Here is a 21,760-nt window from a genome sequence, read left to right as displayed (position 1 = left end):
TACTTTTGGCCTCACCTGTATTTTATTTTCATGTAAAAGATCCTTGAATGTGAGACAAATGCGTAGTTCTCTAGAAACACTCAAGTACAACAAACACAAAATACTGGATGTGAATTTATGCTTTTTGCACACATGGAACAACTCTTCCTATGTGTGCTGGTAAACAGAGACCTACTAGGTTTAAACATTACTCGGGATTTCTTTAGTAGGCCAAAATAGTTACAGCAGATCCGATTTATCAATGGCCGTGCATTTCTACAGACCTACAGTATCCGTGTAGGGTCAATTAAACCAATTTATATAGATGCTGCTGTCAAATATTTTATTTCTCACATTCAGTAACCAAACATACAGTACACAGCCACACAATTCAATTTAGTACCACAAACATGTTTCAGGTCATTTTTTCCCCACCAGACATTACACTTAAACATGTTAGCTAAACATGTTTACACTTTGATAGAAATGCTCATTTCTTCTTCTGCCATTTTAACTGAGTCAAAATCGGTCACTTGTGAGTCATTGGAAGAATTTGGGAAAATGTGCAGACTGCTTATTGCTCGTTAAACCCAAGCATTTAAAGTGGAAGACATCATAATGCTTGTGACGCCTTACCCAATTTGAACAATTAAAGCAATGTAATGACGGCCAATTTGGCTCAAAGCAAGGCAATTAATTTTGTTTAGCTTTAACAACATCCTTTTTTTATGAGGCATTTTAGAAGGCGGCCAGAGCATTTCTTCACACATTTTAGAGTGGTTTATGTCCTGGTGGACAATTAAAAGCTGTTTACTCCTCCTGATCACATGATATGGAAAAACGGTTGATTTGGCTCACGGTCAACATCAAAGGTAAACGGCTGAATTTGAGAAGACCTATGAGTTTCAACAACAAAATAAAAAATGACAGCGCCAATGGCTGTGCTGTTTCCATGGTAACCAGGTTGCCATTTAAACAGGCAATAAAACAGCCCCAACTCAAAAAAAAGAGCAGTGCTTCTATAGCTGTACATTCTTTTGACAAAAAAAAAAAGAAAGATTCACATTAAAATGTGCTTCAATAGTTCACCACAAGTTCTCCCTCCACCCAGTGGCTGTTCCTCTGCTCCTCCCGAGGCCTCTTTCTCTCAGTAGAACCTCTTGTTTCGCTCCTGCCGCTTCTGGAAGACCACGGCACCCACCACGCCACACACCACGATGCCCAGCAGTGCACACAGTAGTATCAAGAACACCTTCCAGCCTGTTAATGGCGTGCCACGGAAGTTCCCCGTCGGGTCGTCAATATTGTCTGTGGGGTAAAGCATATTGTCCAGTATATGAGATGAATGACAGTGTAATTTAAAGGCGATAGTGTGGCTGTAAAACCTTTTAAAATGGAACCACATACTACGCATAGTTGCACTCAGAACACTATTAAAGTATATATGCTGTAAATACAAATTCGTTCAAATACAAAATACGGCTCCATTTTACAGCAGCCAAATAACTCATGACCTTTTCCGTCTATTAGCGCCCTCTATTGGTTAATGGTTGATACCGCAGCCACATAAAGTCAGGAATGACAAAGTATACCCAAGCAATGGTGAAGAAAAATTGATTAAAATTGGAAACTACAATTTTGTGACTGTTTTTGAGATTTTATATGGCCAAGCCCAACATCACACAGGTGTCCCCACCGACCAACCTTTGGGCGACTTGAGCAGGCTGACGCTTGGCTCGATCTTGGTCCAGTCCAGGTTCTCATCCTCTTGAGTATGCTCTACCATCAGTTGGTACAGCTTCATTGAGATTATGTCATGGTTGTCTACCAGAAGGAGGAAAGACGTTAGACACAACGCCTACTTCATTAGGTACAAAGCAAAACTCTAAGGCTACGTTCTCACTGCAGGTCAAACAAGATTTTTTTTTTATACACAACGTGTACAGCATAATACTAAATGTTTTCAAATTAAGCTCATCTGAATATAAATCACAGGTATCCAATCTGAAATATGGAATCAGGTGATACTCAGCCGACCTATAGTATACATCAAAAGGCAAGTCATTAATCAAGTAAGCGATTTTTTTTATGGGACATTACGAATACTTTTATCATTAGCCTTCATTCATAAATGCACAGAACTGTTTGTAATCTCCGCACATGTTGAGCATATACGCAAAGTCATAACATTTTATTTTTTAATATTGCATTTCTGTTCATAGCAATGTAACTTCTTTGTTTTGTTGTATTTTATCTTGTAATAGTAAACATTTTTGTAATGTGAGTTTTTCTTTCAAAGTTTCTATTAGTTGACTATTTTTCTCATAATATTTATTAGTATACTTTACTGTACCGTGAAAGCATGCTTGCTAACGTTACTCTTGTGACTGCACTTTTTTTTTTTTAAAGTTACTGTAAAAGTGACAAACCAGAAAGATCTCCAGTGGCCGCTGAGGCACCGAAGAAATATCCCGTGGGAAGACGAACGCCTCCGATGTCGATGCATTCCTTCCACTCGTTCTTGTCATCCACGTCCATCATCACCTGCAGGGCGGCAACACCGCATCAAAGCACTAGACTACCATATTCCACCAGTATAGAGTTGTTAAACAATACATACAGTGAGTCTCCCTTTGGAGTAGCGAATAGCAAGGTAGGTGTCAAACTCTCGGTTTCGGATCTCGGCCGAGCAGCCCCCCAGCTCTGACGAGCGTCCATCTTTGCCATGATCGTAGCTCACCGAGCCATTGTTCACCATAGCCGAAATGTACGGGAAGGAACGCTGAGGACACCAATAAGCAGACAGAGTTGATTTATTTAAAACTGTGACATTCAAATTTAAACATTTTATCTAAAAAGTGAGTGAAAATGCTGAGAGATGATGTTGCAACATAAAAAAACCCAGCAATGGTTAAATAAACACGGTGGAACCCGGAAACCATGCAACAAAATCTCTAGACACCTGGAAATGGCTGCTTCATAATGGCTGTGTTTTATCTTGCGGAGTTTTTTTTGTGGAGTCTTGATAGACATGCTTCTCAAAATTTCATGTTAAGCAAATGGCACAGGATTTCCATTTCTGATGATCATTTTGATAATCGACTAATCAAATATAGTCAAATACTTTTTCAAATAACTGAATAAGATTTACAAAAAACATTCTATTCAAATTTTTACCCCTTATACAAAAACAGGACATTATTTCAAATTGATGGTGCAAAAAATGCACTAACATATAATTCAGTGACTGGCTTGGTCTGTAAGATGTCAGAAAATAGACCCCATTCCATGTCTGCAAACAACATTGACTAATCAGGATGCGTGGAATGGTGCAGAAAGCACATTGGGGTATGTTAATATCGTAGGCACACACAATCCAACTAACTGTAAAAATGGGGGGGGGGGGGGGGGGGGGGGAACCTATGATAGGAAGCAACTTTCAGATAATCACGGGTTTACGGAACAGAAGGAATTTGTTCCTAAGTGGCCCGATGTTGATTTAGTGGAGAAACCTCATGTTTATTTGGGTCGTCGTCAAAATAAAGAACTACAAACTACAGCAGACACAACCTGCTCTGTCGCCAGGGGTTTCCAAGTAAGACAAACTGGTTCAGACAGGTCCTATAGGACCTTTGGAAATAACCATAAAGTGGCTGCTTCAAACCAAAAAGGTGGACACGAACGGAAAATGAGCAGAAAACATGGAGTAGCGCTTTAACTTAAAAATGAAACTGGCGACAGCATGCTGACAAGAAGGTCAGCACTCACATCAGCCGAGTCATCGTTTGAGTACGTATCGATAAAAACCGCCAGGCCGTGGAACATGGCGTGGTCGGAGAAGACAGGTCCTAAGGACAGAGGAGGCGGTCATTGGCAGGGTGGCGTGCGGCGTACACTTACGTCCATGCCTTGCAGGTCGTTGCGGAAGGTGTCCAGAAAGATGGACAGGCCTACAAACTGATCCTGGTTACCAAACACCGAGCCTAAGATGGAGGCAGAGAGCGCGTGACACAGCAGTACGTTTGTGTGGCTACTTCAAAAGCAATGGGAAGAAGACCTTTTCATGACCACCACATTGATACGAGAAAGACATGGTTGTAAATGACACTCATATAACTGGAGCAATTGCGAGCGCCATTTACGATAACGTGACATCATTCCAGCAAACAGCGAGCGTGTTTTGAAACGTTTCATGATGTCATTGTTATCGGTAGCAATGACCTCGTCTAGTGACTGCCGCTTATAGGTTTTATGGCCAATTCTGGTCGCAGTTTTTACTTTGCAGAACAAAGCGGAACAATGGAGCTTGATAACCAGAAAATTCCAAAATTGACAGTGGCGTTTGTGGTCTGTGCGTCCACTAAAAGTCGATCAATCTGTATTGAGGAATCTAGCTGAAGAGAACCGAGTATGTCGTCACAGTTTATAACTAAATACTGATTACGAGAAATATTGCACAGTAAGTGTAGCAACAATTTGCGACGTGTGGGTGTGGGCATGTATTACAGAGGTGCCACAAAGTATTGGTCACGTGATGCAATGCGGCCGCTATTGCATGCGGGTACGGCAAAATATAATGAGGCTTTCAAAACGTACCTTTGATCGTCGTAAATAGCAGCTACACAAATTACGAAACCAGCAACTATGCTTACCTGCATGCAGTCTGTCTTTCGTGTACCAGAAAGCGATGCCGTCACCATGGAGATTCTTCTTGCCCAGTCCATGGATTTTAAAGTGGACGTGCAGTTCCCAGTCTTTCAAGTAACATGGCTGCATTAAAAAAATAAATAAATAAATAAAAAGCCTCACAACCACTGGCCCTACTTTCGCTTAGTTTCATAGCAAAACTAGAAACTACTGTTAGGGTTGTTTTGAACTATTTCAGAAGTTTAAGCTATAAACGCTTGCGCAATATGGATTTTACCATGCATTGTAATCTACTGCTATGTTTCAGAAAAAACACTCGTTGCTGAACTTAACACTCTTAAATCAGAAAAAATAAATATATTACTACATTCCATATCATATTATTGTAAATACATCTATATATTATTTTTTTACAATTTCAATTCCAATGACGTTGGGAAATTGAGTTAAACATGAATAAAAAACTGAAAACAAGGCTTCGCAAATCACGTTCTACCTACAGTGTGTTTAATTGAATACACCACAAAGACAATATATGCAATATTCAAACTGACAAACATCTTTTTTTTTTAGCAAGTTGATGATTAACTTAAATTTTATGGATGCAACACATTCCAAAAAAGCTGGGTCAGGGTCATATTTATCACTGTGTGACGTCATTTGGGAACTGAAATCCGTGTTGTCGCTTACATGCAGTGATTTCTCCAAATCCTCTGGACATTTTAATGGTATTATGAACCGTAGATGAATCCTAAATCCCTTGCCATTGTACATGAAGGTCCTTTAACTGTTTGACTATTTTGTCATGCACATGTTCTGAGAAAAGTGAACCTTGGCTCATCTTTACCAAATAGAACAATTTGCCAATTTGAACATTGTATATCTTGTCTTTGTAGTGTATTCAATTAAATAAATATAAGTTGAAAACATGCTTCACTGTATTCTGGATTTGTTTAACACAACATCCTAACTTAGGGTTGTATTATTATTATTATTGTTGTTATTATTATTAACACGTATTATTATTATTATTGAAATACATTATATTAATATTTAATATATAATACAATGTATATTATATTAATAATAATAATATTACTGTTAAAATGTGCCATAGTACAAACAAGGGCTTATTCAAAATCAGTGCAGAAAAAAATAATCTACAAAACTTTACTCTCAGTGTGATGTTTTGCCAGTAATTTCACTGATGTTGCATATAGAACTATTCATCATTTTCTGCTTTTTTGGAATGTCGTATTTGAGAATCCCACTTTGATTAACTATTAAACAAATAAAAGGTGCTCACGACAGTATTCCAGATGGATCCCTGTCTGCTTCTCTCATCTGGAGTGAGTCGCACATAGGAGCTGGTGACCAACGTGCTCCCTGAGAAGTCCCACTGGCTGGACGGGCTGCTGCCCACACCTAATACACAACATACAACTGGTTGGTGAATACAACACAACACATTCTAATAATCACCACATAGCTGGAAATATGCAGAGTGAGATTCAGTGTGCTGATTTGCAATATCAACCCTGACTTGAGAGGAAACGCCTACCTGGTCTCGAGCAGCAAGAAGTAGGCAGACGCAATGTTAAGAACAATGTGTAAAATTGTGGATTAATTTTGATAACAGGGGTGTAAACGTTATTAGTGGTGAATGCTTGTGGTGAAGATGGCTAGTCAAATTAGCTTGCGAGTTCACAAATGAAATGATAAAAGTTCTCATTTACCTACCATGTTATTAACTGAAGTAGAGGAAGCTTATTTATCATTATTATTTATTTTAGCATAAAACAGGTATGTATAGCAGAACTCATATTGCTTCTTGTACAGTCAATCATTTAACATTCATTGTAATGGGATTGGGTAAACACAACCACATTCCCTGTTATGAGAGGGTGTGTACTCTTGTACAACCATGCAACTCTATATCAGTTGATTATTACAACCATGCAACTCTATACAAGAACGTTCATTCTCAAAAGCCTTTTCCCCTCAATTGAGTTGTACGGGTTACTGGTCAGGTTAATGATGGAAATAGTTAAGTACTTTTACAATTAAGTACTTTTGTAGATTTCTTTGATTCCACAGTCTTCAGTTCATTTTGTTTACTTGTATCTACATTGTGAACTATATCTTGTCACCGTGGGATAGTGGGAACGTAATTTCGATCTCTTTGTGTGTCTTGGCATGTGAAGAAATTGACAATAAAGCAGACTTTGACTTTTCATTGACTACCTTCAAAGCACTATTAACATTTACACAATGAGTAGAAAAAAACAACCGCGTAATTACTTGTTATCCAAGTAGCAGTTTAAGGAGATACACTGCAGAATAAAGCATATCAGAGACCAAAAAAAAAAAAAAAAAACAGCGTTTAAAACTACGTCTGGAGTTGTGAAGGAAAGCAAGCGAGTGAGCTAAAGTTCATGTCTTCCTACCTTGGTAAGGTTTCATCAACGAGTGTTCTCGTTTAAGGTGCTCTGCGTTGCCATCCGTAATGTCGCCGCACACTGCCTTTAACACGAACGCGAGAAGGAGACACACACAGCACGCCATGGTCCGAAAACTCGCCATGTTGCACCACAAAACTAACATAAAAAGTAAGAATAATACTCCTCAAATGCGGGAATCGCAAACTCTATGAAGAAGCAGGTACGTCGCTATTCTCTTCCGGAAAGAAACTACCAACAAGCGAAAAGTCCTCTTGTATCTTTTCGATCAAAGCGAAGACATTTTATTTTTACTTTATGCTCATATTTACCCAACCATCTACTTGATTTTTAAATTTCAAGATTCAAGACTAGTGTCCACTTGAGATGGAACCAGTGTTTTGCTAGGAAGAATGTCCAACTCTGTGTGTTTCTGTACAGTACACGTTTTTCAGGGCACAATGGGCCAGGGCCAATCAGAGACCAGCACATCGCAATATAAACCAATCAGTGAGAACCTGTAGTTCAAGATTACGCCACTAGATAGTAGTAGATGACAGAAGGGAAATTAAATTGACGGCTCGGAAACGAGGACGATTTATTCTTCACTTTAATATTCTCAAATTGTGATAATATTGTGATCAGTAATAATCTGTTTTAATGTTGGTAATTATAGCCGTTACTTGAAACCCCAACCCCTGAGACAGTTTAGACCGTGTCCCAGTCTTGAAATCCTAATTTGAAACCCCAACCCAGAACCTTATTTTAAAGTACCTATTCCAGGCTTGGAATTCATTTACCATGGCTAAAAAACATCATTTAAAACTTTAATATTTAAACGCTTACTCAAGCTTGCAAGTCTAATTTTAAACCAGAATTTGAAACCCTAACTCGTGTTTTTGAACCCTAACCCTCCATTGAAATCCGAATTTGAAATCCAAACACTTGCTTAAAAATCCACTAGTTTGAAACCCCAATTGAAAACTTGGAACCTGCTTATAACCTTACCTTGAAAACCTGAGCATTTTTAAAAAAAACCCTGACACATCTCTTATTGAAAGCCCCTCTTTTTAACTGTAACCTTGTCTTCAGACCCCTACTTTGAAACCCTAGCCGTTTTGTGAAACACTAACCAAGGTTTGAAACCCTACTTTAACAAATAAAACTGTCTCGAATTTATAATCCTTTAAATTACTGGTTAAATTTTGAGTGCTTGAAACTTACAAATTTACTTTTAACCCAAACTTGAAATCCTAACTATTGTTTTAAACCCGAATCTTCAAAGTCCTATTTGAAGAAACTCAAACCCTAATTTGAAACCCGAACCCCTGTCTGAAATCAGAATTCAAATACCTCATTGTAACTTTCAATTGAAACCACTGGCAGTTCCTTGGGTTCCTGTTATTGTCCACCCAGTAACATAGCAGTCAGTAAATATCATCCCATCAGTCAGAGTAAACTTTTTGAAATAACATCTGTGGTCGTGGAGAGTGAGTTTACTCACAAATTCACTCAAATTATGGGTTTTTTTTTTTTTGTTTTGTTTTTTTGGTCAAGCATTCTTAGTAAACACTATACTAAAATAAGCTAACTGTCGATTTTAAGCAAACGCTGAATGTTTTTGCCCCCAGCTCAGCCGCGACCCATATATGACATCACTTTGTTTACAAACTTTGAAGGAGTCTATGGTGTGTGTGTGTGTGTGTGTGTGTGTGTGTGTGTGTGTGTGTGTGTGTGTGTGTGTGTGTGTGTGTTGTGTGTGTGTTGTGTGCGTACGTGTATGTGCATGTGCGTGTGTGTGTGTTTAAAATCAGTGACCCTGATAAAACCCCTGGCCGCAACCTGGTCCCCTCATATAAAATTAGTCTCTAACCATCACTGATTGAAACACTATCCAAATTCGAAACCCTAAAAATAACTTTAAAAAGATGCGTAACTTTCGTTCATGTGTGTTTTATTTTTCTTGTGTTGTTTACTTGTATGTACATTGTGAACTGTCTTGTCACCGTGGGATAGTGGGAACGTAATTTCGATCTCTTTGTGTGTCTTGGCATGTGAAGAAATTGACAATAAAGCAGACTTTGACTTTTTGACTTTGATGTGTGCTGAGCCCAAAAAAATCACAAAGATCTCCATGACCAGTCTCATTGATGTCCAAAGACACATGATAAAGATGTCAATGTGACCCCATGGTGTGACTCACTGCTTTTCTGCGAGGTAGTCTACAATTTTTATTGCTTTCCACTGGAAGAGCTGCAGAGTTAAGACAGCAGCTTAGCCATGTGGAGATTTCATGAAGGTTAGCCACCATTGTTCAACTGTGTGTGCGTGTGTGTGTGTGCGTGCGTGCGTGTGTGCGTGCGTGCGTGCGTGCGTGTATTTAACAATTGTGAATCAAATACAAAGATTTATTTAGTTTGAAATCCTACTTATCTAAATTCTGGCTCGAAACCCTATTTTCAAAAGACCCAACACTGTCTTGAATCGTCTTTCTAAATCCTACCATGAGTTTAAAACCTAAACCATGGATTAAAAAGCCACTTTGAATCCCTAACCCAAAATTTAAACCATAACTTCATCTTAAAACCTAAATTAAAAATATTAATTTGAAAGCATACCCTTGTCATAAAACTCTAGCCCTTGTTTGAAACACTACATCCACTGACTTGAAACTCTTGTTTGCAAGCTGAACGATAGCTTGAAACCTTAACTTGAAGCGATAACCCTCATTTGTTTGCGTCTACTGTCTGCTTCTGGGTCCATATCCTGGACCGAACATGACACTTAACCCACGTTGAAACCCTACTTTGAAACCAAAACCCTTGTTTGAAAACCTTGATACTGCATTTTGAAACCCCAATCCTCTTTGAAACTGTATTCTTAACCCTAATTTCACTGGCCCTAATCCTCTTCCGTAGACATTTGACATTATGTTAACAACAAAAAAAAAAAAACCTAATAACTACCATCCAGCTGCTCACAGAGTTCTCTGATGGATGGTCTCATCAAATTGCTGTTGAACCGTCATCCTGTTATTGACAGTAGTTGTCAGAATGAAAGTAACCAGAGGAAACACCTGCTGACAGACCGATTGAATGTTCAACAATAATATGCTATCAATGATGCATTTGTAACGACTATTTATATTTGTTGTTTTTAGAAGAGATCAAATCAATTGTCTGACACAAACAATGCAAGCGTGCTAGAAATTCTTGCTGGATCATTTCTAGTCACTCTATTTCTTTCTATTGTGCACAGAGGCACTTATAATGAATAAAAACCTTGTGATCCAGACTGCCCCCGTCCACGTCCCCACTATTCTCGTAATTATTTATTCACCTCCAGCAGTCAATTATGGCTTGTCCATACGGCATCACTCCAGTGATGAAGGGGGAAAAAAGTGTTCCCACTTGATTGGCGCCAGAATAAACTATCTGCTCACCGTTGGGAGTTTATTTGTTGCAAATCAGAGGGGAGATGGGGACCAAGTAGTCTGCCGTATTTTGTTTAGCTGGAATTGAACATTGGAAGTCTGAGTGTGATGTGTTTGAATGCCTGTCTTTCATTATGTGTAGTGTGTAGTTATTATAGATGGAGATTGTTTTGCCATGCCAATGATAAAATCGCAGGCCAAAGATGTTCTCAGTTGCAATTAACCTGACTAGAGAGCTGTAATAAGATCAACCGAGCCTTGTGCTGGCACAAAACTCATGCTCGGCCGGCATTTGCCACAGATGCGCTGAATATGAAACTGGAGCCCATTATATGTACAAGTGCTATATCATCAGGGCTCCACTGTGGGGCTCATGAGCACTGAAAATTGAATATCACACTCCGGTTCAAGACTGTCATGGCACTTTTGCACACTAAAATGGAAATTGAGGCCAGCCTGACCTATCTCAAATTAGCCGCCACAATTGCTTCTGAGGGCCGATTTCCAGTGCTCATGAGCACCTCTTATGTGCCCTCTGTATATAATGCTCTATGTTTATTGTATAACTTGTTTACTAGCCTATGTTTAATACAGGCACAACTAGTTTACAATATAATACACTGCATTTTCTATGATTACACTAGGTTTACTATATAGTAGCACTATATTTACGATATAAAGCACTGTTTTTATTACATAACATGTTCACGATAAGGCGGCATGGTGGAACACTGGTTCGCACGTCCACCTCACAGTTCAGCAGATGCGGGTTCGATTCCACCCTGTGTAGTGTTTGCATGTTCTCCCCGTGCCTGCGTGGATTTTTACCGGGAGCTCCGATTTCCTCCCACATGCCAAAGACGTGCATGGTAGGCTGATTGAGCACGTACGTGTGAGTGCGAGTGCTTGTTTGTTTCTGTGTGCCCTGCGATTGGCTGGCAACCAGTTCAGGGTGTCCCCAGCCTACTGCCCGATGAGGGCTGGGATAGGCTCCACCACACCCGCGACCCCTGTGGGCACAAAGAAAATGGATGGATGGATGTATAATGTATAATGCTGGAACACAGGGACAGTTTTCTACCTCCTAAAGTACAATTTGTTAGCCTTTCTGGTGAATATTTGGTAAAATATAAATGTTTTGCTAGAAAAATTATTAATTACAATTGAAAGATAATTGGTGAAACCTTTGGTTAATATATCGTATTGCACACCACTTATGTGCAGCCCAATATCCAGCACACTGGCCCTATTTTATACTCTAGTGCACAGGTGTCAAACTCAAGGCCCGGGGGCCAGATACGGCCCGCCACATCATTTTATGTGGCCCGCGAAGACAAATTATGCATCAAATTCGCGTCATTACTAGAATTGCAAATTGTCTTTACTTTTAATCATATCTTTTTCTTTTAATATTTGACCAGTTTTTACTCGTCTGATTTGAAAACGAGTTATTTGTCAGTTTGTTTTTGGCTTTTATGAGCATAATATGAGGTGCTCATACATTGATTTCGGTTGACAGTCATAATGGCCCTCCGAAATAAGCTATCACTACAATCGGCCCGCGAAAAAAATGAGTTTGACACCCCTGGTCTAGTGCAAACGGGAGTCTACCTGTGCGCATGGATGAAGTTCTTTTTATTTTGATATTTATAAAGATGGGCACAATTACAAATGGGCATTAGCGCCATTGTGGGAGTACACAGTCAACAGTAACAGTAACACAGTTGACTTGATTCCTGTCAATCGAAGCGGCTCCCTTCATTCCCTTTAAATAGATACTTTACTTAAAGTAAAAAGTAGTCATACAAAAAAGTTAATATTTTATCTATAATTTCATTATTTTTAAAGATGTTAATCATACATGAAAACTAACAAAGTTGTGAAATTATTAGCTTTTTACCGCTTAAAGTTGCTAAATAACGCTAATAATAATAAGTATCGCTTTCCATTCAGTGCAGGAGAGGCACACGGTCTTCATGGCCGACGCATACGGGACTCGTGTTTTGTGTTGGACATAAGTACGCATAAAGTATGTTGATAAGGAGCTGCAAGGTCTCCACTTGTGGATAACATTAATCGCTGTGAGGTGGGCACTGGAGACCGTCTTTTACCACCCAAACTATGAAAAAAAAACGCAGCTTATAGTCCGGAAATTACGGTATATTGTTACATCCCATTAATTCAGATGCGTTCAAGTGAAGGAACTCTCATCACCCGGAATACATAATAGAATGTGTCAGAGTCAAGCGGCATGGACAAAACTTCCAATGGAATAGGATAGGACACAAAAAAGTAACGGTATAAAGGCAGAGTTTGGGTTTGAAAGTATGGTTGGAAGTCTGGATTAGGGTTTTTCATGAATAAGCTTTCATGAAATATTTACATTGCACTGACATTCCAACAAAGTTGGGTAAAGGCACAAGTTTACGTTGACATTGTGGACACCAGTGATGAGTTGTGCACATCGACTACTGAGTCGCTTGTGACAAAGTGGGCTACTTTGAAAAGCTAAACCTTACTGTAGTTTGAAACCCTTCACTTATTTTGAACTCAAATTTCAAAACCCTTTCCTTGTTTAAAACTGAGGCTTGAAACCATGCTTTGACACCTAAGTTTGAAACACTATCCCTTTTTCAGTAACGCTAAACCAGGCTTTAAATCTTACTTTGCAACACTAAATTGAAATCCCGTCCATGGCTTTGGAACCCTACTTCAAAACCGTTACGCTCGGTCGAAACCAAAATGATTGCAGGAAAAGTGTTGAAAGTATTGTTTTCCCTTTGGTTAGAGGAGTTCATGAACTCACTGCCTGTTTACTGAGCTGCTAACCTTTGAAATGGTTTTGGTGGCTAATGGCGCGTGTCCCATATTCCTCTTCAATCTACGAGGCTACGCTAGTGACCGCACTTGCATGCCACACAAGGTTCATGTTTTGTGATGATCTCTAGCGCCACCCTTCACCATCCAGTGGAACTACTTCTGCATTCACATGAAAGAAAGCAGTGATCTACACCAGGATGAAAGTTTGTTTGTTCATTCATTTGTTCCACTTTGGGATTTGAAGCGGGAACAGTTAACCAGACATTACTGATGCTTTCTTCACAGCTGAGACTCTTCCTGTTAGTTTATTACTGTGTGTGTGCGTGTGTGTGTGTGTGTGTGTGTGTGTGTGTGTGTGTGTGTGTGTGTGTGTGTGTGTGTGTGTGTGTGTGTGTGTGTGTGTGTGTGTGTGTGCGCGCGTGCGTGTGCGTACCTGTTTTAACGCATCTGTTTTCTGTTTGAAACCGTAACCTTGGTTTGAAACATGAACCAAGGTTTGAAACCCTAATTCAAAACCAAAATATAAACTGTAACCTAGGCTTAAAACCTTGCTTTAAAACCCTAATTGAAACTTTAACAAATGCTTCAAATGCTAATTACAAAAACGTAATCTTTGTTTGATACATTAACATGGTCTTGAAACCCCTCTTTGAAATATCAACTTGAAACCCTAACCCTGGCTCGAGACCATAACCAGTGATTGAAACCCTAACCCTTGTTTAAAACCTGAATCCAGACTGGAACACTACTTTGAACCTTCATTGAAACTTTAAAGATATGGCTGAAAAATCAACTCTGATTTGAAACCACAACCTTGAATGGACACCGAGTTTGCAACCACAACGTGGGCTTGAAACGCTAACTCAAAACACTCAGCCTTGTTTGAAGCCTTGAAACACTTCAAACGCTACTTTGAAAACCTAATGCAGGTTTACAACCCTAATTTGAAACCTAAACCCAGTCTGGAAACCCTAACAAGGGTTTGTAACCCTGCTTTAAACCCCTAACCTTGGCTTTACATCCTGCTTTGATTCCCTCATGCTGTCTTGAAACCCGAAGTAAAGATTATGTCATGTTTCATAAGCTCCTTGCAGCCCCAGTCTTAAAGCCAACGTCCCAAAACAAACATTACTATCTTACCCTTTGCTGGTCTTCCCTTAGACCAGATGATGCTTGAAGCAGCAACTGATCCTCTCATGTATTCTGACTTTATGAGCTGATGAAGCAGATGAAACCGACCGACAGCGCAGGAGAGTGCTCAGCAAGTTTAGAGAACTGGGGAAAACATGTCAAGCAATTATTACGCTCCATGGCTGAATGGAGACTTTTAATTGAGTTTTATAGCGTTCATCCGCACACACGCACACACTCACTCACACACTTAATTCTTAGATTGCTTTCAATTTAAGGGCTAGCTCTTGAGGTTAGTGTAGTATAGTAGTGTATAGTGTATTGGATTTTTTCTTTAAAGAAACCCAGGAAAGATGCAAACATTGGCATTAACTTTATAGATCTCCACCTAAAATTGATGTAAATAGTTTTGCATTATATTGCAAAGTATTGCGCTATGTCACAATCTTAAATATTCTCAAGATGTGCCCTGGCGAGCTCCATAATACAGCGTTTTTCTACAGCATATTCAAAACGCTGAAAAAGGTGTGTGTGTTTGGGGTCGATCCAGTACAAAACCAAAGTTAAACGTTGTAATTGTTTAGACACAATTAGATCAATTCAGCTGATTGCTTGTTTGCTTTGAGGTATGGGTACTGTCTGATGGCAGTGAACTCAGCACTTTGGCGAATGGTAAACAATTCTTCAAAAAAGAGAAGCGCCAAGCAGTTTATTGCTACTTCCAGTTCTACTGGGCCTGCCAAACAAAACAAAATAAAGAGAATCACGTTTGCTATGAAAAACAACTACATAGTTTAGCTTTTAGTGTGCTAGCTTAATGCAAATGCTAACACAATGGGAAATGCCCATACACATATATGTAACTCTTGAATCAACTGATATTTGAACACAAAAGGTGGAGCAACACATTTAGACATTCAATGTAAAAATAATAACTCCTGCAATCTTTATTTTCTGTGAGGAGTTGAGAAGGTTAAGCTGCACATATGGACATTTTAAGACTCAAAAGGTCTGGTTTCTCATTTTCAAGGGAAAACACTGCTTTTACAATGGTCAGAGAGTATTTCCATTTTGTCTACTGGGGTGAAATGTTTTTATAAATGGGAAGTCTTCGCTGAATCCATGTCATCAAAGGCATGATGTTGGTCGTTATTTCATGGTATGCTTTATCATTTATAGGCTACACGTCAGATTCTGCACTGGTTCGCATCAACAGTAAATACCCATGAGCCTTGTCATGTCAATGGAGCTCTTTTATGTTTTGTGTAATGACATAAATAGCATCAACCACGTGTGAGTGAACTGGTCTTGCAATGCTTTATTTGTTCACCCTCAGGCTGCTTCCATTGTGCTGTTTTGTACATTTGCTGTATGCTTGTGCGTATACTATATAATATATGGATGGTGTGCTCTTGCTGGTTTCTGTGCTGGCATACCGACAGGATCAACATGTGTGGATGCTTGCATGTGTAACTAGCCTTTACTTTGAAGTCTCTCAGTCCAACAGCAATAGAAAAATGAACGGATATACATTTTCAAGATAGCAATACACAGCAGACATAGAATACAACAACAAAAACAAACAAAAAAAGTACAATAACCCTACAAAAACTACCGTTAACAACCAATCTCAAAACAAAGTGCATAGAAACAAGTCTAATTGTTTTGTAAGATAGAAATAATTAAGGTAAAATAGCTAAGTATAGCGTGACAGTACAATATTTTTTTTAGCAGTCATAACAAAGTCAAAATTAGCAGGTGGAAGTCATATTTTATAAAAAAAGTTTTTTTTTCACTAGGGATAAAGACGTGTTATGTTGAAATTACTTTTTTTCTAGGAAAAAAAGGTTTGTTTTTTTGCCAAACGACAACAGTTTGACTGTGTTACAAATTATTACCGTATTTTCCGGACTATAAGGCTCACCTAAAAACCTAAAATTTTCTCAAAAGCCGACAGTGCGCCTTATAGTCCGGTGCACCTTATATATGGACCAGTCTAAATTTAAACTGGCCCGAAGCATTGTCTCATGGAATCACTCATAAGTGGCCCGCTGAAGACTATGGATCATGAATCAAAAGGACTATGGATCATTATTTTGTGATTATAAAGTGATTTGTTGCGTCTGAAGTTGAAATAAAAAAGAAAAAATGGAGAATGATTTGATTTGGATTAAAAATCTGACAAGATGCATTAATGGTGCACCCTATAGTCCGGTGCGCCTTATATAAGGACAAAGTTTTAAAATGGGCCATTCATTGAAGGTGCGCCTTATAGTCCGGTGTGCCGTATAGTCCAGAAAATACGGTAGTATTTTCAGTTTTTTCGATGTGTAAAATTAATATATTCGGCTGAATTGTGTTACTAGTAATTTAATGAGTCAATTCAGAGCAAATCTTCGAGAGAGAGAAAACTTTTGGCTCAAAGATTCGGCGCGTGTCATGAACGCAGTGCGATGAAGAGCGCACAGACGAGGAGGAAGAGGAGGCGGAATGACAAACAGGAGTGAATGAAGGGGGACCTCACGCTGCGTTTATAGACACGCAAATGTGAGTCATCAGACGTCCCAATCAGCGCTACGATCGCCACCTACCAGGCACAGATGGTGTTTGTGAAAGACGTGAAGACATCGAGTGGGAGTGTACCGCGAGCTCCTCGTGACTTTTTGCTCGCTGGTGGGAAAAAAGTGGAGGTCATGTGACGACACTTGTTGTCCAGCTCTTCAGAACACAGCAAATTGGGCAAAAAATTGCCTCAAAGTGGCCCTAATGACTATAAACACCATCAGCATGAAAACAATCTATTGCGGGATTTGATAGAACTGTGTGAAGTTCAATTAATAAAATAAAATATTATATATATATATATATATATATATATATATATATATATATATATATATATATATATAAGGGCGGCTCGGTGGCGCACTGGGTAGCACGTCCGCCTCACAGTTAGGAGGGTGCGGGTTCGATTCCACCTCCGGCCCTCCCTGTGTGGAGTTTGCATGTTCTCCCCGGGCCCGCGTGGGTTTTCTCCGGGCGCTCCGGTTTCCTCCCACATTCCAAAAACATGCTTGGTAGGCCGATTGAAGACTCCAAATTGTCCCTAGGTGTGAGTGTGAGTGCGAATGGTTGTCTGTCTCTGTGTGCCCTGCGATTGGCTGGCAACCGGTTCAGGGTGTCCCCCGCCTACTGCCCGATGACGGCTGGGATAGGCTCCAGCACGCCCGCGACCCCCGTGGGGACTAAGCGGTTCAGAAAATGGATGGATGGATATATATATATATATATATATATATATATATATATGCATTTTTTTGGAAGAGTAAAGCAATTATTTTCCAAGTATGAGGTTGACATTTGAGAAAAAAGGAGTGTATATTCAAGATATGTGGCATTTTTCTTAGTCATATTTTTAAATTTCTCTTTTCAATTGGAAGGCAAAAAAGAATTGTTGGAAAATCGACTGCAAGAGAATCCCTTGACTTTTAATGAGCACTCCTATCCGATAGAAGAGATAATGATGGAAACGTTTGTGCGGAGGCTCACGAAAGAGAGTCGCTTCACTCGTCCAAGACGAAGAGGCTGGACAGTTGGCATGGAAACGCTGTTGGCTGGTCGCTAAGCTGGCAAAAGAAGAAAGGCAAAATTGTTTTTTTTAAAAATCCATGGGAACAATCAAAGGGTCTTAGGGAGTTGCTTCGCTTTCAAGACAAACTCAAGATGGCGTGGCAAATAAAAGGTTTAACAGGTTAAAAAGTCTACACGTGTTAGACTTTTGTGATTGTGATGAGCATCTTTAAAAATTCTTTTTATCAGGATTATCAGGAAAAAATAATATCTTTATTTTTCCATCCATCCATCTGGGAGGTACATAACTGCCCCCATCACTAATGGCACCACTGTTGCCTTTCCCTCTACATTTTCTCTAGTTCTTCTTTCAGCCCTTGGTATTGCTCCAGGTTTTCGTGTCCCTTTTTTGGGATGCTATCATTCGGTATTGCAACATTTTTCACGACTGCTCTCCCCTGCTATTTATCCACCACCATTGTCGGGCTGGTTGGCTATCACCAGTTTGTCAGTCTGGATCTGGAAGTTCCCCAGGATCTTGTCCTGGTTGTTCTTAACCACCTTTGGAGGTGTCTGCCATCTTGATTTGAGTACCTCGAATCCATACAGATATTCCGGTACACTATTCCAACGACCTGGTTATGCTGCTCCCATCTATGCCTTTCCAGCCAGCTGTATTATGCTGCTTAGCCTGCAGGACTTCTTTGCACAGCCTACACCAGGGATCCTGTTTGATGACGTGGTAGACCCCAGCCTCAACTCGTCCTCAGTACTGTCTTTCAGTCCAGCCTTTTCCAGCCACTGGTATGTTTTGTAGGACTGCGGCTATGGAATATTTTAGTAATTGAGTATAATTCAATCAATTAATAAAATAACCAGATAAAATGTAATTTTGCTTCGTTGAAGAGCAATTATAAATATGCAAGAGAAAATAAGACATTTCGCTTAATAATGAACAATTTTACTTTTTTAGAAACTCAACATTATTTATTTATTGCGTGCCGCTTCCTCCTCCCAGACGCTGTTCTCGGCCTTTGATGGGTCTGTTTCATTCTTGCTACCTTGCCAATGAGAGTCAACCTCAGCTGGGTTGTTGGAGAAAATCATGATGATTGTTCTTCTCTCTACATCTCTCGTATACACATATATAGATGGTTTGGAGAAAATGATAGAGAGTTGACTTAGATGGATCGGACAGATCCAGAAGAGCGATAGTGAGTATATTGGTAGAAGGGTGATGAAGATGGAACTGTTAGGAAAAAGCAAAAGAGGATGAGGCTCTTAGAAAAGATTGATGAATGTGGTGAGGGAAGGCACGAGGAGGATGCTAGAGGAGGTAGGAGGATGATAGAGGAGGGTGCAAAAGATTGACTTCAAAGGAAGATGACACCCTGTGGCAAGCCCTAACAGGATCTTGTTAAATCATTGCTGATAAATATTGTCAGAAGTTATTGACGCAGTGATGTCTTGCGTGTGGGCGCATAAGGATGCAAATAAAGAGAGAAAGTCTGTACGCCCTGCAAGGAGGCTCGTTAACTGCGTGACACCACATTAACCTTCTTTGTCCTGATTTGCGACAATTAAACCAACAACAAATTTTTAGGGGAGCAGATATGGAATAAACAACATTGATTTAAAAAAAAGAAAGAAAGCATTGTGGGGTAAAAGCAGCAACAGCATAAAACCAGTGGCAAACAAACAGAAGCTTGCGTGACGCCACATTAACCTTCTTTGTCCTGATTTGCGACAATTAAACCAACAACAAATATTTTGGGGAGCAGATATGGAACAAACAACATCGATTAAAAAAAAGAAAGAAAACATTGTGGGTTAAAAGCAGCGACAGCATAATGCCAGTGGCAAACAAACAGAAGATTGAAGGTGCAGATAATCATCCGGTTATATATTCACTGCCAATTAGACTACAGAGGGTGCATTCTTGGAAAGAAGTGCATTAACTCCAACAAAGTCATCGATACAACCTTTGTACCAGGCACCCTGCTGCAACACACCTGATTCAAATGATCAGATCCTGAGACTTATAAATTCCCTCCCCCCGGATATCAGAAACATTGAACTGTTCATATCCCACCTAAAAAGCCACCGGTTTAGACGGGCATTTGTCTAATTTTATTACTCTGCGGCAGATATTCTTTGCTTTTAGACTCTCTTTGCTTTTCTTTCAATTGTGCCTGCTATTTTTTATGTGTGTTAGGTGACCCTTGAGTGACCTGAAAGGTGCCTTAGAATAATGTGACTCAATTAAAATCAGGTAGTTGTACAGTTTTATTACTTGAGTGAGCGTAAATATGAGTGAAAAATACTGTTTGCAGCAGTTACTTTTCTCTCTCTCTCTCTCTCTCTCTCTCTCTCTCTCTCTCTCTCTCTCTCTCTCTCTCTCTCCCTCCATCCATCCATCCATCCATCCATCCATCCATCCATCCATCCATCCATCCATCCATCCATCCATCCATCCATCCATCCATCCATCCATCCATCCATCCATCCATCCATCCATCCATCCATAAATATACGTATACACATACAGTGAGGCAAAGAAATAGTCAGTCACTCAAGCTCACTTCAACTGTCGGAGACAGAAGCAAATAACATTTTAGGATTTTTAAAGAATTTATTTGTAAATGATAGGCCTACGCAATGTGAGGTTTTTTGCCTTAAGTATTGGTGGCTGGTATCAGCGCTCTCTGTGAGAAGCCGATACCTTAAATATAAGGCCAATGCCTATACAACAGGTATCAGTACTCACCCGTCCCTATTAAAAAATATATACAACCTATTAATTTTGATTTCATTTTTTTAATTTAAAGACCAATTTGTTCATTCCGCACTTCTTGTTTTTAAAATGGAAAATAAAAAATAAAATTGTTCATTGAATTCTGAATTTGTGAGGTATAGTCTAAAAAATAATTAAATTAAACTTTAATTATTACTTTCATGATCAACTAATTTATTTCATACTTGATACGTAAAAAATAAACTGTCCATGAGTTAAAATAAATGGTCAGGATGGTATCTTGATGGCCTCAGATGCTTGAGGGTGTTTTTTCCAGTGTGAAATTGACAGATGCCATGTGCGTGTATGCCGCTGAATTGTTGCACCGTGACATCCAGCGTGTGTTATAAGCGTGACACTGTTACTCCAGCAGCGCAGTGACCCAGGAACAGAAAGGATGAAAAACAAATACGACAATTACAAAGCCCAGGCAGAAGAAATGGGCAGGCGGAGAATGGTGAGCCGATAGAGAAAGAGAGCAACACAAAGGAGAAATGTGGGAGACAGGAATACAATCATCTCAGTTCCCACAATTATCTGCTCGAGCACCTTCTGCTGTCCGAAAGTACATGCAAAATACACATAAAATTCATATACAATACATTCAAATTATTAATAGTAGGAAAATATGCATTTGCTCATATCGTTACATCTTTGGTTTTTTTCAAACTTAAATCACTATTAAACATTGCTCTATCTTGCCAAAATGAACGTCTTCCTTTACGTAAACAAATGAGTAACAAAATAGGTTTGCGCTCATCACAGTTAGACTGCGCAACTATACAATTGTAGTACCTATTATGTCATCATAACCTTACAACCAACATAGAAACACAGTTAAATGTGTTCAAAAGGGCTCTCTGGTGGTTTGACAATTCTTGAAGATTTTCTGAATGTGGGTTCTTCCTTGTTTCCTTGTTTGGCACGCTCAAACATGGCGAATAAAAA

The 21,760-nt window shown here is 39.4% G+C and overlaps 1 protein-coding gene across 2 annotated transcripts; it reads right to left on the bottom strand.

The window, feature by feature from the left end:
• Window positions 1–305: 305 nt before the first annotated feature.
• Window positions 306–7,497, bottom strand: lman2 (lectin, mannose-binding 2). Of its 2 annotated transcripts, none has more exons than XM_049743893.2 (8): window positions 7,074–7,497; window positions 5,933–6,051; window positions 4,632–4,749; window positions 3,748–3,827; window positions 2,600–2,761; window positions 2,409–2,523; window positions 1,684–1,803; window positions 306–1,287 (listed from the first exon to the last, which is right to left on the bottom strand). In XM_049743893.2, exons 1-8 carry the CDS (start codon window positions 7,228–7,230, stop codon window positions 1,127–1,129), a joined length of 1,032 nt encoding a protein of 343 aa, XP_049599850.1. In that variant the 5' UTR covers window positions 7,231–7,497; the 3' UTR covers window positions 306–1,126. The 2 variants fall into 2 exon arrangements, with proteins under 2 accessions (XP_049599850.1, XP_049599840.1); XM_049743883.1 differs by lacking the exon at window positions 3,748–3,827 and adding an exon at window positions 3,880–3,962 and having other exon boundaries at window positions 7,074–7,495.
• Window positions 7,498–21,760: the final 14,263 nt, after the last annotated feature.

Source organism: Syngnathus scovelli, chromosome 1 (genome assembly GCF_024217435.2).
Source record: "Syngnathus scovelli strain Florida chromosome 1, RoL_Ssco_1.2, whole genome shotgun sequence".
In the NCBI taxonomy this organism is placed as follows: domain Eukaryota; kingdom Metazoa; phylum Chordata; class Actinopteri; order Syngnathiformes; family Syngnathidae; genus Syngnathus; species Syngnathus scovelli.
This window is presented reverse-complemented; position numbering and strand designations above follow the sequence as displayed.